General features: G+C 49.5%; 1 protein-coding gene across 2 annotated transcripts in view; it reads left to right on the top strand.

The window, feature by feature from the left end:
• CRYBG3 (crystallin beta-gamma domain containing 3) overlaps positions 1–16,147 on the top strand; it is a 175,737-nt gene that overhangs the window by 81,268 nt on the left and 78,322 nt on the right. For both annotated transcript variants that reach the window (XR_012646076.1, XM_074998308.1), the window contains exons 5-7: positions 592–639; positions 988–1,103; positions 2,268–2,415. Coding sequence is in view for 1 of the 2 variants with exons in the window: in XM_074998308.1 (XP_074854409.1) it covers positions 592–639; positions 988–1,103; positions 2,268–2,415 (312 nt within the window). In the remaining variant the exon portion in view is untranslated. The remainder of the gene's footprint in view (positions 1–591; positions 640–987; positions 1,104–2,267; positions 2,416–16,147) is intronic.

Below are 16,147 nucleotides of genomic sequence, written 5' to 3'. Positions count from 1 at the left end.
CCTCACTGCTGGAGCATTTTTCTGTTGCATGCAGCTACCCACCATACTGTGCACACAATCTGCTTTTCACTGTGGCTCTTAGCTATTCGTACCTTACACACAACCATAAGTGTAGACAGCTCTCAGCTACCACCAGATATTAAAGCTCTTTCTACTGATTAGCATTCCTGCTTTGCTTTATTGAAAGCAAGGTCAGGTGAGAAGAGGGAAGTAGAATTTTATGATGATGTGGGGAGAGGGAAGAGAGTGCTTACAAGTAACTGTGCCATATCTTGAAGTGAGGCCTAGTGTGGTGTGGTATACCTCTTTCCTAGTTTGGGGAAGGGTGTGTGTGGGAGGAAAAAGTTCCACGTGATTCTGATTTCTATTAAAGATCTCTTTGTCTTGCATTTGAGGTTTTTTTCAGGATTGTTTATTTGCCCCACTGCATTAAACTGCTTGGGCCTAATTTGTATAACAGTGTGGCTAGGATCAGCTGTTGTCACTAATTAAAATCTGGTTTAAAGGAGAACTGGTATTAAACAATTTTGTGTACATGGTTTACCAATATGGTAGTTTTAATTGTTGTTTTCCACATCATTTTAATTTCAGACTCTTACTGATAGGAGAAGTCTCAAATGCAATCCAAGACCAGGAAAAGTAAGTATGATCTTTCCACTGTGTAGGTTAATATGGACTATATCATCCTTAATATTTTAAGGAGTAGCAAAATTTTGAAAAAAACATGTTATGTCAGATTTGAGTGCTTATGATGCTGTACATGCTACTAGTGAGATTAGATGCAAAACAGTTTTAGTCGAGAGGACAGCCAATTAGTTTGTCTGATTTTTTTTTTTTTTTAATTTCATCAGTTTACAGTTGAAGAAAATATGCTGAATGCTCAGAGCATACATAAAAATATCAGAATGTGATTAATAAAAAGCAGTAGTTAGGTACCTAACCCATGTGTTGAAGTGCTTCTTGTTCACATGAGTCTAATTGTTTTAGATAGTTATTTATGACATTCTTGGGGAGAAGAGTAAACAAGAACTATACAATGATCTACCAGATGCCACTTCCTGGATCTTCCCAACAGGCACATTGTTTAACATTATTAGAGGATGGTAAGAAATCCATACTTTGTTTATGTAGCATCTTTTCAGAAGATAAATGTGTGTATTTTTCTTGTATCTTTGCTTAAGTTATTTATAACACAAACCTGATAGGCAGGAAAATCTTTTCTTTGTTCATAGTTATAGTGACATTTACAAGAAAAGCAGTGTGGTAAATATTTCCTCCTCTGGGAACCAGCTTGAAGAACGAAGGTTGCTTTGTAACCATAGCTAAGTTTTCATGGTTTAATTTCATTAACCAAGTGTGATTGCAAAATGATCTATAAGACATACATGCTCAGCTGCTGTTTGAAATATGGCATTAAAAAGCATAGAAGTGGGTTACAGAAGAATGTGTAGGCTAGACTATATGAATACTTCTAAATCCATTTGCATAGTTGTAGTGTGCAATGAGGTAATAGATGCTTTGGAAAGCTAAGGCTGGGAAAAGCATCTGTCATACACGTGTGCTCACAGTATTTTATAAAGCATAGGCTTGGGAACGCAGACTTTTTGAAGTAACTCCATCATACCATTCATATCTCCCACACCATAATAAAGTTTTTAGTAACGTTCACACAATTGGAGACTGTCCCAGTTAATTTTGTAATGTTTTATGCTTTTTTTTTTTTAAATGACAACTGGATTCCATAATGATAGTTGAAAGTTGTATCATTCATGGAATCCACGATCAGCCTTAGTTAATTTGTTTGGAGCTAGGAAAGTAGACTGTTAAATTTGCTTAGCTTTTTCAGTTACTAGTTAAATTTTTGCCTTTTAGTCATCCTGGTTAGTCAATTGCTCTCTAGTGAGTGCAATTATATATATATATATATATATATATATATATATATATATATATATATATATATATATATAAAAAATAATATAATATAATGTATGTATATATAAAATTATGTATGTATGTTTGGGACATAGCTATATGAAGCTTATATAGTGAAAGGAAGGAATGCCTGTTTTATTTAAATACAGAAATGAAGCACAGCTTAGGTTTACCAACAGGAATATGAATAGAGACAGACAGTGTATGAAGGGACTGTGATAACTGGCTTTGTGGAAGGAGCTGTGTACTGAGCTTATTAGCATGAGTGTCATGTAGCCACAGTTCTAGTCTGCATAATAGTTACAATTCTCTTAATGATTTCATTATTATAGTTGGATTTTGTATGAAAAACCAAAGTTCCAAGGAGAGAAATATGTCCTAGAAGAAGGAGAAGTGGTCCTAGATCATCTTTGGGATCTTCAAGACATGGAACGCCATCCAGGAAACCTTGCAGTTGGGTCTATCAGACATGTAACAAAGGTATAGACTTCAAGGATAAATACAGGACACAAATGCAAATGTTAACATCAGTAGTAGCAGTGTCCTTTTAAGCACAGATGCTGTGTGTCTGCTTATTGTCTTCAGACTAGTGGCCAGTAGACCTTCTGACCATTGATATATGTCTCACAGTTTTGGCTGTTTCTCTGAACTTCTTGAAGCCTTTTGATCCTTATCTCATCATCAAGTATGTCACCTTTCTTCTTTCTAACGTAAGACTGCTGTTGGCAGCCCTATGCTAATGAGCTTTCTAGATATTGCATATAGTTTGCCATTTGCATACTCACGTGGCTAATTAGTATAGCCGCACGACATTTCGTTCTCCTCAGAGGGGGCTGCTGGCAGTAAAGAGGCTGTGTAGATGTACCTCTGCTGGCTAAAGCCCACTCTGTCGCCAGTGCCTTATCCATAAAAAAATTAACAAAAATAGTCACAGAGAAAATTCAGGGATAAGGGATTGGTGACAGAGGGGATTTAGCCAGCAGAGACATGTCTACAGAGCCTCTTTACTGTCGGTAGCCTCCTCTGCCGAGAGCGAGATCTCACACAAGTATGCTAATTAGCCACGTGAGTATGCAAATGGAGAACCATCTAATATCTAGAAATACTCTAGGTCCGTGTAGACATGGCTAAGATGATTAAATAAAACAGTTCAGAAACATGATTGACTGACTGTGGTGTTCAGTTCAGTGAGTCTCTTTTGAGTAGGTATAAACAGGATTTTACTTACGGAACTAAAATATGGGACTAGAACAGCGCACTAACTCTAATAACAAAAAGAAAATATGAATTTGAGCCTAATCTTTCTCCCCAACCTTGTCTGTTCTCGAATCTCCCTGTAGAATTCACTCTTTTCCAGCTCTGGTTAGCTCTGCTACAAAGAAAGGTCCTAAATCTTGATTAGAATTAAAATCTGCTTGCTGGTGTGAGTCAACAGTTGTTACTCTTAGGCTGGGTCTACGCTTGCCCCCAACTTCGAAGGGGGCGTGGTAATCAGGGCCACGGGAGATTACTAATGAAGTGCTGTGGTGAATACACAGCACTTCATTAGGCTAATTTTCCCCTGCAGCAACTTTGACGCATTAGACTTTGATGTGCTGGCATGCTGTGTAGCTGCGGGCACTTGGAAGTGCCTGTGCTACTTCAAAGTCCCTTTACTCCTACACCATGCTGGCACTCAGAAGTTTGATGCTTCAAAGTTGCCATGGCAGAAAATTAGCCTAATGAAGTGCTGCATATTCATCACAGCACTTCATTAGTAATCTCCTGTGGCCCTGATTACCATGCCCCCTTCAAAGTTGGGAACAAGTGTAGACAAGCCCTTAATCTTTTTGCACATCTGAGCTTAGCATGGCCCCCAAAAGAGCATTGTATTCTTATATAGCATTTTAGGAACTGCTCCCATTACAGTGTTCTTTGCCAGTAAAATGGGGAAGTAATGGGGCTAAACGCCATTCTGTTCACTAGGTGTTCTATTATTTATCCAGTATCATTGCACATCATCAATGTGGTTTATCAGGTGTAAACCAATTTACTGTCATGATACTTCAATTTTTAATATGCACAATCTCAGGTCTACAGTTAGAATTCACTGTCAAATCCAGACATTGCAAAATGGAGGAGATCTGTTTTTCATAGTATATAGTTTGGGCTTAAATCCCATTACTTACATGTAATGTAGGAGCATCTTCTGTGTGTCCACGTCATGGGTGTGCCTAGTATCAAAGTACTAACCAAAGACTCGGGTGAAATTCAAAAGGGTAGAGGAACAAAATAAGGTAGCAAAACATGATTATATTTGTACCCAAAAGTTCAAAAGCCACTTTGTTTAAAAATGAAAATCAAGAGTACAAAATTAAACATAATGTATCTGCTATTGTTCACTGAAAGAGCAACATATTTACCAGACCTTGTGATTTAAAAAGAATCTGCACTCATTTTGTTGAGCGCAGCATTCTAAAAGTTCACTTGGTGAGAGCCCTTTATTGTGAATGAGTTGTGATTTGTATTAAAATGTGAAAGCATCTTATTAAAATTGGTATTTCTGCATCTCTGCTGGGTCTACTAACCAATTCAAAAATTTTAATGTGTGTGTCATCAGTAAGACATGGGCATAATGTTAAGCCACTGAGAGTAAACAAGTTTCTTGCCCACGTAAATATTGAAGAGAGAGAAGTCAACTGAGGACGTGACTTCTGAGAACAGTGAAATTAATTGGTATAGTGCAAAAAGCTAATGCTAAGAGGAAACGTTACAGGACTGAATTTGAATTATGAATATTGGGAAAGAAGCAAAGAATTACTGAAATAAAGCATCAATAATAAAATAGGAACTAAGGGCTAAGATTAGAGAATGAATGTATCTAGGATGTTAGAGAGAACCTCTGGAGGATGATGGTAATTATCACAATCACTAAAAATTAATTAAGAAGATTTTAATAAACCATGGAATGGTTCATTTTGGTGGACGACTGCTGGAAGTGGTGTGCTCTGCAGTACAAGCTTTTGATACTAGCATTTCATAGACAAGTCTTCCAGTATTTGAGCTATCCCTTTTTGCCTATCAGGCTGGGGCTGGGTTGCTGTCAGTAGTGAGGTTTATGCAGACTTGTGCTGTGTGCAATTAGCTGATAAGCTTTTCTTGAATCATGGCCTGTGCTAGGAGAGTATGCCTTTCCAGGATGTACAAGTGCTTAAATCAGTGCCTTGTGGCACTCCTTTTTAAAGGGATGTTTACTATGCACTACATATTTTAATTGATTAATCCTTGTCGTTTTTGAAGCCACATCTTTTGGAATTGATGCGTGTGTGGCATGGGAAATTTTGCACTATTGTTGTAGCTGTGTTGGAAGGTTTGATCATCATCCCTTTTGTTGATAAGGCTGTTTACCTTTCCCTCTGAGCAGCAAGATTTATACTGCCTGTGTGTGGGGGCTGGTTTTGTTTTTCTTTTACTTTTTTAAAAATTTTATGGTGGCTCACGTATATCTGTGAAATGGCCTCAAATAGCATCTTTATAAGTGGGTTGAATAAGTGAGAATGGGGTAGTGCACTGGAAGTAGAAAGACAAACATTTATGTGGGGAGGAAGGTGTGATGGTGCATTTAATGTTTTATAGAGTAGATGTTAATGCATTGATAAACAGTTGGCCAGTAGCTCCGTGTTCCATTTTCGGTGCAAGTCTGCACATGAAATGGTGATTCTGTTAACTTTATGGTAATTTGTGGCTCAGCTTGTTGTGGGTGGAAATTAGATGCATGGTGTTTAATTTGCAAGAACCAAAACAAAATCCCAAAGAAATGGATTGTGCAACAAGCAAAACTGAAATAAGGGTGAGGTTGGATTCTATCCAGCTACGTGAGCATCTTCTGAGGCCAGTGAAATCTCCACAGACACAGGCTGATTGCTGTTCCCATAATTCAGCTCATTCAGCCAACCATCTGAAATTCTCAGATCTCAGATTTTTTGTAAAATCTCCTTGGAGGTTCAGAGTCACAAATTTCTTTTCCTGGACACACAGGGCTTTTTACCACAGGCTTCTAAAAATAGGAAGAGAATACTAGTTCTTCTTCGAGTGTCCCCGTGGGTGCTCCACAATAGGTGTCGGGCTCGCCCGGCGCCGCAGATCGGATCTTCCAAGCAGTTTCTGCCGGACCGCGCATGCGCCGGCGCGCGACGCTCCCTTGCGTGCTCCTGGCCACTTGTGCGATCCGGTCCCCACCAGTTCCTCTTAACCGCCGTCGGCTGCAGACGGAATCCGAACTAGGCTAAGGCCAAGTTAGCGTATTCAATGGTTTTAACTGTTTTTTCTTTAAAGTTTTCAAGTTCTTAGGCTACTGCAAGTTAGCCAGTTGTTATTTTTCAAAAAAAAAAAAACAACAAGCGGGACGGCATTCAGTCCCGTCCCAGTAACAGGCAGAACACCGGAGGGCAGGAGCCTAGGGCCATCAGCCCTCCTGCCGCGGCAGGCTATCGGAGAAGGGGAAAAACAGCACAGAGAAGGTGCTAAGTACCCATTAACAACTGAAAGACTCACCAACAATGTCCTCTTCAGCATTTAAGAAATGTGAGTCCTGCCGAGAGGCAATGCCAGCGTCTGATGGGCACAGTCTCTGCATAAGGTGCCTGGGGGAGTCCCATGTCACGCAGAAATGCTCCTTCTGTGCAAAACTAACAGCCAGAGCAAGGAAGGACAGGGAGATGCGGCTTAAAATGCTGCTCTTCGACAAGGCCCTCCAGCCAGACGTGCCGGAGCGGCCGCAGCAGGAGGGACCCTCCAGGGCCCATAAAAGGAAAGCCGCCTCCCTCACCCCATCAGCACAAAAACGGAGGAAAGCCTCCCCAGCCCGATCCCTGCCGGCAGCAACAGCGAGCAGGACGGGAGGAGCACGCAGCCCCCAGCTGCAGCAACAGCTGATCGGCGGCGGCACGGAGAGCCACGTGGAGGCGGCTCAGCCTCCGATAATCAAACAGCCGCCCCGCACCGCAGGCAGGGCGGCGGCACCGCAAGCAGCGGCACCGACCCCTGGGGAACCGGCGGTGCAGAGTGCGCAGGCACGCAGCCTGCAGGCACCGGAGGACACCGCCCGTGCGGCACCGCCCATGAGCGTGCCGAGCACGGCGCGGACAGGGCCGAGATCCCCTACACGCCAGGGGGCGGAGTTACCTCCTCAAGGGAGGGGGAAGGCTGCACACAAAACGAGGCACCGCAGCCCCTCTCCAGACAGGGCTGCGGAGTTGCTTTCTTTCAGCCCTCCGCTTATGCTGCAGACTCCAACCAGAAGGCAGGGGTCCCCCCTAGCCTACCCGGAGCCCCCGTCTCCATTTTTACAACCAGCCTCGCCCTGGCTGGGACCACCTTCACCCTTCCTGGGGTTTGAACCGCTGGAATACTATCCAAAATCACACTCTCCAGTGTCCCAGATCTCTCGACGATCTCGCTCCCCCAGACGCAGAGAGTATGCACCAAGGGAGTGGTCTAGGTCACCTTCCCAAAAACAGTGCCTATACTGCCATGGTCGCCCCTATCACGCGGGGCATAGACATCACCGGCAATCTACCGGGGAAAGATCCCCACACACGATCTCGTATCCCCGAGGGCAATCGCGAATGGGGACAGAGACTCAAGTATCTCAGGGGGGACTGGTTATGGATCCCCGAGATTTTCCCTCGCAAGCCTCTAGCGAGAGGGTGTACCATCACCAACAGGAACCGGAAGGGTCCAGAGAGGCGTACTCCAGTGGTTCCTCGCTCTCCTCCCCGGACGAGGCTACGGCCCCGGGGGATGTCCATCCTCCGGATGATCTCAAACAGTTTCAAGAGCTGTTTAAGAGGGTGGCCTTCACGCAAGACATCCAGACAGCAGAGGTGCAAGAGAAACACCATAAGCCCCTCAAAAATCTGAGACCTCCGGCCTCCTCCAAAATAGCAATACCGATTGATGAAGCAATCTTGGAGTCCGCCACTACGATATGGCAGACCCCTGCGACTATTCCTCCTGTCCACAAGAGAGCGGATAAGAAATACTTCGTGCCGGCGAAGGGCATGGAGTTCCTGTTCAGCCACCCACAACCAAATTCCTTGGTGGTGGAGTCGTCGCAACAAAGATCAAAGACATCTCAATTCAAGACAGGGGGAACAGACAAAGATGCCAAGAAGCTAGAGCTGTTCGGCAGAAAGGTCTACTCCTCTTCCACTCTCCTGTTGCGAATGGCAAATTACGCAGCGCATTTAGCGAACCATAATTTCGACAACTACACTAGGTTAACCTCCCTCATGGACTCGCTTCCAGAGGACAAGAAACCGGTGCTCAAGGCCATCGTGCAAGAAGGCTACGCGGTCTCAAGGACGGGAGTTCAGATCGCCCTGGACGTTGCGGACACAGCAGCACGTTCCACAGCTACGGCAGTGGTGATGCGAAGGGAGTCCTGGCTCCAGACTTCGGGTATACCGAGGGATCTGCAGGCAAAGATAGTCGATCTTCCCTTCGACTCGCAGAAGCTGTTTGCTGAATCAACTGACTCAGTCCTTCATTCCAGTAAAGATTCAAGAGGCACACTTAGGACCCTGGGGATTTACACCCCTCCATACAGAAAGAAAAAGTACTACCCTCAACAAGGACGGTACCAGTACCAGCAACAACGTCCCCAGTACCACAGGGGTTATGAGCAAGGGCGACATCAACAGCACCAGCAGTACAGAACTCCCAGGCGACGTTCACAACAGAGCCGCGCGTCCTCGGGGCAGGGCCAAAGGCCACAATTCTTCTTCGAGTGTCCCCGTGGGTGCTCCACCATAGGTGACGGCTTGGCCGGCGCCGCAGATCGGATCTTCCAAGCAGTTTCTGCCGGACCGCGCATGCGCCGGCACGCGCCGCTCCCTGGCGCGCTCCTGGCCATGTGCGCGATCCGGTCCCCGCCAGTTCCTCTCAACCGCCGTCGGCTGCAGACGGAATCCGACTAGGCTAAAGCCACATAGCGTATTCAACGACTTTATTTGTTTTCTCTTTAAAGTTTTTCAGTTCTTAGGATACCATAAGTAACCGGTTGTTATTTTGTAAAAAAAAAAAAAAAAAAAACAAACAAGCTACGGAGGGACAGCTCAAGCCAGTCCCAGTAACAAGCGCCGGAGGCCGGGAGCTAGGGCCATCAGCCCTCCTGCGGAGGCAGGCCATCGGACGGGGAAACAGCACAAAGAAGTGCTAAGTACCCACAAACAAACTCAAAGACTCACCAACAATGTCCTCCTCAGGCTTTAAAAAATGTGAGTCCTGCCGAGAGGCGATGCCAGTGTCCGATGGGCACAGTCTATGCATAAGGTGCCTGGGGGAGTCCCATGTGGCACAAAAATGCGCCTTCTGTGCAAAGTTAACGACCAGAGCACGGAGAGACAGGGAGATGAGAATTAAACTGCTGCTTCTTGACAAGGCCCTCCAGCCAGACGTGCCGGAGCGGCCGCAGCAGGAGGGACCCTCCGGGGCCCTTAGAAGGAAAGCTGCCTCCCTCACTCCATCAGCGCAAAAACGGAGGAAAGTTTCTCCAACCCGATCCCTGCCGGCAGCAACAGTGAGCGGGACGGGAGGAGCGAGCAGCCCCCAGCCGCAGCAACAGCTGATCGGCGGCGGCACGGAGAGCCACGTGGAAGCGGCTCAGCCTCCAATGATCAGCCAGCCACCCCGCACCGCAGGCAGGGCGGCGGCTAAGCAAGCGCCGGTACCAGTAGCACCGCAGGCAGCGGCACCGACCCCCGGGGAACCGGCGGTGCAGAGCGCGCAGGCACGTAGCCTGCAGGCGCAGAAGGACTCCGCACGTGCGGCACCGCCCTCGAGCGTGCCTAGCACGGTGCCGACGGAGCCGGGATCCCCCGCCCATCAGGGGGCGGAGTTACCTCCTCAAGGGAGGGGGAAGGCTGCACACAAGAGGAGGCATTGCAGCCCCTCTCCAGACAGGGCTGTGGAGCTCTTTTCTCACAGCCCTCCGCTCATGTTGCAGACTCCAACCAGAAGGCAGGGGCCCCCCCTAGCCTACCCGGAGCCCCCTTCTCCTTTCCTGCAATCAGCCTCCCCATGGCTGGCACCACCCTCGCCCTTCCTGGGATTTGAATCGCTGGACTATTATGCAAAATCGCTCTCTCCAGTGTCTCGACGATCCCCCTCTCCCAGACACACAGGGTACGTGCAAAAGGAATGGTCAAGGTCACCTTCCCAGGAACAGTGCCTATACTGCCATGGTCGTCCCTACCACGCGGGGCATGGACACCATCGGCAATCTACCAGGGAGAGATCCCCACATATTACCTCGTACCCCCGAGGGCAATCGCGATCGGGGACGGAGACTCAAGCATCCCAGGGGGGACTGGCCGTGGACCCACGAGATTTTCCCTCGCAAACCTCCAGCGAGAGGGCGCACCATCACCATCAAGAACCGGAAGGGTCCAAAGAAATGTACCCCAGCGGTTCCTCGTTTTCCTCCCCGGATGAGGCCACGGCCTTAGGGGACGTCCATCCCAAGGACGATCTCAAACAGTTTCAGGAGCTGTTTAAGAGGGTAGCTTTCACGCAAGGCATCCAGACAGCACAAGTGCAAGAGAAACATCATAAGCTCCTTAAAAATTTGAGCTCCCCGGCCTCCTCCAGAGTAGCAATCCCGCTTGATGAAGCGATCTTGGAGTCCGCCACTACCATATGGCAGACCCCGGCAACTATTCCACCTGTCCAAAAGAGAGCGGATAAGAAATACTTCGTGCCGGCGAAGGGCATGGAGTTCTTGTTTAGCCACCCCCAGCCAAACTCCTTGGTGGTGGAGTCCTCGCAGCAAAGATTAAAAACATCTCAATTTAAAACAGGGGGAATGGACAAAGATGCCAAGAAGCTAGAGCTGTTCGGCAGAAAGGTCTACTCCTCCTCCACTTTAACCTTGCGAATGGCAAATTATGCAGCGCACTTGGCGAACCATAATTTCGACAACTATGCCAGATTAACTTCCCTCATGGACTCGCTTCCAGAGGACAAAAAGCCGGTCCTCAAGGCCATAGTGCAAGAGGGCTACGCGGCTGCGAGGATGGAAGTTCAGATTGCTTTGGACGTTGCGGACACGGCAGCACGTTCCACAGCAACTGCAGTGGTGATGCGACGGGAGTCCTGGCTCCAGACCTCGGGCATACCGAGAGATCTGCAGGCGAAGATAATCGACCTTCCCTTCAACTTGCAGAAGCTGTTTGCTGAATCAACTGACTCGGTCCTTCATTCCAATAAAGACTCAAGAGCCACACTCAGGACCCTGGGGATTTACACCCCTCCATACTCAAAGAAAAGGTACTACCCACAGCAAAGGCGGTACCAATACCAGCAACAGCGCCCCCAGTATCACAGGGGTTACGAGCAAGGGCGGCATCAGCAGCACCAGCAGTACAGAACCCCCAGGCGACGCTCACAACAGGGCCGTACGTCCTCGGGGCGGGGCCAAAGGCCACAAGTTTGACATACAAATCCAGGGCTGCGCCATCACCACCATTGCACAAGATCATCCGAAACGACTTTTTCACCATCGCCTCCGACCATTCTACGACCAGTGGCAAAGGATCACCACAGACAAATGGGTGCTGGAGATCATAGCCACGGGGTACGCCATCCCCTTCCAGTCGCTCCCGCCGCCGCGACCCCCGCCCAAGCCCCACCCCCAGGAGGCCTCCCATGTAGCCAGGCTCAGGCAGGAGGTGGCCCACCTAGAGTTCATAGGGGCGGTGGAAAAGGTGCCGGAGCAACTGCAAGGGAAAGGGTTCTACTCTCGGTATTTCCTAACGGAGAAAAAGACAGGAGGCTGGAGGCCCATCTTAGACCTTCGTGGCCTCAACAGGTATCTGCGCAAGCAACGTTTTCGGATGATCACTATTGCCTCCATCCTTACAGCACTGGACGATGGAGACTGGTTCGCAGCCCTCGATCTACAAGACGCGTACTTCCACATAACCATTCATCCGGCTCACCGACGTTTTCTCCGGTTCATGGTGGGCAACGAACACTTCCAATACAAGGTCCTACCGTTTGGCCTTTCCTCGGCCCCCAGAGTCTTCACCAAGACCTTGGCAGTGGTGTCAGCCTACCTGCACAGACAGGGGGTGTTTATTTTCCCGTATCTGGATGACTGCCTGCTCAAAGGGACCTCGAAAAGGGAGGTTCTCCGCATGATACGCGTCACAGCAAACACGTTCTCCGCACTTGGCCTGGTTATCAATATGGCAAAATCAAAGATAGACCCCTCACAGGACATAGAGTTCATAGGGGCTCGCATAAACTCAGTCTCGGCGAGAGTATACCTTCCAGAGGCTCGCTTTCGAGCCATCGGTTCCCTCGTGCAGGTCATCACCTTCAGCCCTACGGTGCCGGTCTTGACGTGCTTGCAGCTGCTGGGCCACATGGCAGCGGCTACGTTTGTGGTACAGAACGCCAGGTTGCACGTGCGCGGCATGCAACATTGGCTGGCCAGTGTATACAAGCCGGCAGTACACACCGTTCACAGGGTGGTGTCGCCCCCACCTGGGGTGCGCGAATCCCTGCAATGGTGGGTAAACCCCGGGAACTTGCTAACAGGGGTACCCTTCCATCAGCCGCAAATATCGGTTTTCCTCACTACGGATGCCTCCCTCATAGGGTGGGGAGCGCACATGGGCGAAGAGGTGGCTCAAGGACTGTGGTCACCCACGGAACAGTCTCTGCATATCAATGTTTTAGAGCTCAGAGCAGTGTTCAACGCCTGCAAACACTTTCGAGACCGTATACAAGGCAAAGTCGTCGGGATCAGTACAGACAATACCTCCACCATGTTTTACATAAACAGGCAAGGAGGAGCTCAATCCCGTACCTTATGCGCGGAAGCAATCCGCCTATGGAACTGGTGCATCGCCCACGATATAATCCTGAGAGCCTCCTACTTGCCGGGCACGCACAACGTGAAGGCAGACCAGTTGAGCAGACGTTTTGCGCTCACCCACGAGTGGCAGATCCGTCCCGATCTACTACGGCCCATTTTCCACGCATGGGGGTTTCCCCAAATAGATCTGTTTGCCACTCAGCACAACAAACAGTGCCCACGATTCTCCTCCAGAGCAGGGCTGGGCCGGGGGTCCCTGGGGGACGCGTTCGCGATCCCGTGGGGAGGCCCCCTGCTTTACGCGTTTCCCCCCGCAGTGCTGATCCACAAGGTTCTGCAAAAAGCCAGGAGAGACAAGGCTCGGATGATCCTGATAGTCCCAACATGGGATCGCCAACCATGGTTCCCCCTACTCCTGCGCCTGTCGGACCGCCCACCGATGCCTCTTCCGGTGGCGCCGGACCTGCTCACGCAAGCCCAGGGGTCCATAGTGCATCCGCACCCCCAAAGCCTGCGACTGCAAGCGTGGCTAATCCATGGCTCAGCTCCCTAGAGAGCACATGCACAGTGGAAGTACAGCAAGTCCTAGAAAGTAGCAGGAGGACTTCCACTAGGAAAACCTACAAACAAAAATGGACTCGCTTCATGGCTTGGTGTTCTACCAAGCAGCTGGCCCCCCTTTCGGTGCCTATACCTACAATTCTAGAGTATTTACTGGACCTCAAGAGAGCAGGACTCTCGCTATCCTCGTTAAAGGTCCACCTGGCCGCCATCTCGGCGTTCAGACATGAGGAGGGAGGGCACACGGTGTTCGCCCACCCTATGGTTACCAGGTTCCCCAAAGGGTTGGTAAACCTATACCCCCCTCGGAAACCGATTCCACCTTCGTGGAGCTTGGACCTGGTGCTTACCACACTCATGGGACCACCGTTCGAGCCCTTGGCCACGGTTCCCCTTCGCCTCCTTACAGTAAAGACGACCTTTCTTCTTGCAATTACGTCAGCCCGTCGGGTGAGCGAGCTTGCGGCAGTCATGGCAACGCCACCCTGTACTGTCTTTTCCAAGGAGGCGGTAACCATACGGCTGCATCCAGCCTTTGTTCCCAAAGTTTCTTCCGAGTTTCACATCAATGAACCTATTGTTCTACCCTTGTTCTATCCAAAGCCTCATAACTCCAGCGAAGAGGCGCGCCTACACCTCCTGGATGTGAGGAGGGCGCTAGCCTTCTACGTAGACAGGACCAAGTCCTTCTGAAAAACGGATAGACTCCTGGTCTCCCTCGCTCCCAAATCTAAAGGAGAAGGTCTCTCATCGCAGAGAATCTCAAAGCACATTGTATCCTGCATAAAAATGTGCTACGAGCTCAGAAAGACTCCTTTGTCGGCCACTCCCAGGGCTCATTCCACCAGGGCGGTGGCAGCATCAACAGCCTTTTTCAAGGGCGTTGCATTGAAATACATTTGCAGAGCGGCGACCTGGTCATCCTACGACACGTTCGCCAAACATTACGCCCTTCACAGGGTATTCCAAGAGGATACCCGTCTCTCTGCAGCGGTCCTCTCGGAGACCAGCTGCACATAATCCGATTACCCACCACCTATCTGGGTTACTGCTGGGTAGTCACCTATGGTGGAGCACCCACGGGGACACTCGAAGAAGAAAGAGAAGTTACTCACCGTAGTAACGGTGGTTCTTCGAGATGTGTCCCCGTGGGTGCTCCACTTCCCGCCCATCCTCCCCGCTTCGGATCTCTGTTAGTGTTTTGCAGGGGCAACCGAGGCGGTTGGTCGAGGAACTGGCGGGGACCGGATCGCGCACATGGCCAGGAGCGCGCCAGGGAGCGGCACGTGCCGGCGCATGCGCGGTCCGGCAGAAACTGCTTGGAAGATCCGATCTGCGGCGCCGGCCAAGCCGTCACCTATGGTGGAGCACCCACGGGGACACATCTCGAAGAACCACCGTTACTACGGTGAGTAACTTCTCTGTTTGACACACAGATCCAGGGCTGCGCCATCACTACCATCGCACAAGGTCATCCGAAACGGCTATTCCACCATCGCCTCCGACCATTTTACGACCAGTGGCAAAGGATCACCACAGACAAATGGGTGCTGGAGATCATAGCCACGGGGTATGCCATCTCCTTCCAGTCGCTCCCACCGCCACGACCTCCACCCAGGCCCCACCTCCAGGAGGCCTCCCACGTAGCGAGGCTCAAGCAGGAGGTAGACCATCTCATGCTCATAGGGGCAGTGAAAAGAGTGCCGGAGCAACTGCAAGGAAAAGGGTTCTACTCGAGGTACTTTCTCACGGAGAAAAAGACAGGAGGCTGGAGGCCCATCTTAGATCTTCGAGGCCTCAACTGGTACCTGCGCAAGCAACGTTTTTGGATGACCACAATCGCCTCCATCCTTATGGCACTGGACGATGGAGATTGGTTTGCAGCCCTCAATTTACAAGACGCGTATTTTCACATAACTATCCATCCGTCTCACCGGCGATTCCTCCGGTTCATGGTAGGCAAAGAACATTTTCAATACAAGGTCCTACCGTTTGGCCTCTCCTCGGTCCCCAGAGTCTTCACCAAGACCTTGGCAGTGGTGTCAGCCTACCTGCACAGACAGGGGGTATTTATATTCCCGTATCTGGACGACTGCCTACTCAAAGGGGCCTCGAAGGAGGAGGTACTACGCATGATACGCGTCACAGCAGGCACGTTCTCTTCGCTCGGCCTGGTTATCAATCTGGCAAAATCAAAGATAGACCCCACACAGGACATAGAGTTCATAGGGGCACGCATAAATTCTATTACAGCGAGAGTATATCTACCAGAGACTCGCTTCCGGGCCATCGGCTCCCTCGTGCAGGTCATCACCTTCAGCCCTACGGTGCCGGTCCTGATGTGCTTACAGCTGCTGGGCCACATGGCAGCGGCGACGTTCGTAGTACAGAACGCCAGGTTACACATGCGCAGCATGCAGCACTGGCTGGCGAGCGTACACAAACCGGCAGCACACACCGTTCACAGGGTGGTGTCGCCCACAGCAGAGGTGCGCAAATCCCTGCAATGGTGGGTAAACCCCAAGAACTTGCTAACAGGGGTACCCTTCCACCAACCACAAATATTGGTTTTTCTTACTACAGATGCCTCCCTCATAGGGTGGGGAGCACACATGGGCGAAGAGGTGACTCAAGGGCTGTGGTCCTCCATGGAGCAGTCACTGCACATAAATATACTGGAGCTCAGAGCAGTGTTCAACGCCTGCAGACACTTTCGAGACCATATACGAGGCAAAGTTGTCGGGATCAGTACAGACAATACCTCCACCATGTTTTATATAAACTGGC

This window comes from Carettochelys insculpta, chromosome 1 (genome assembly GCF_033958435.1).
Source record: "Carettochelys insculpta isolate YL-2023 chromosome 1, ASM3395843v1, whole genome shotgun sequence".
In the NCBI taxonomy this organism is placed as follows: Eukaryota; Metazoa; Chordata; order Testudines; family Carettochelyidae; genus Carettochelys; species Carettochelys insculpta.
Note: the sequence above shows the minus strand (reverse complement) of the source record. Positions and strands in the feature narration are given on the sequence as shown.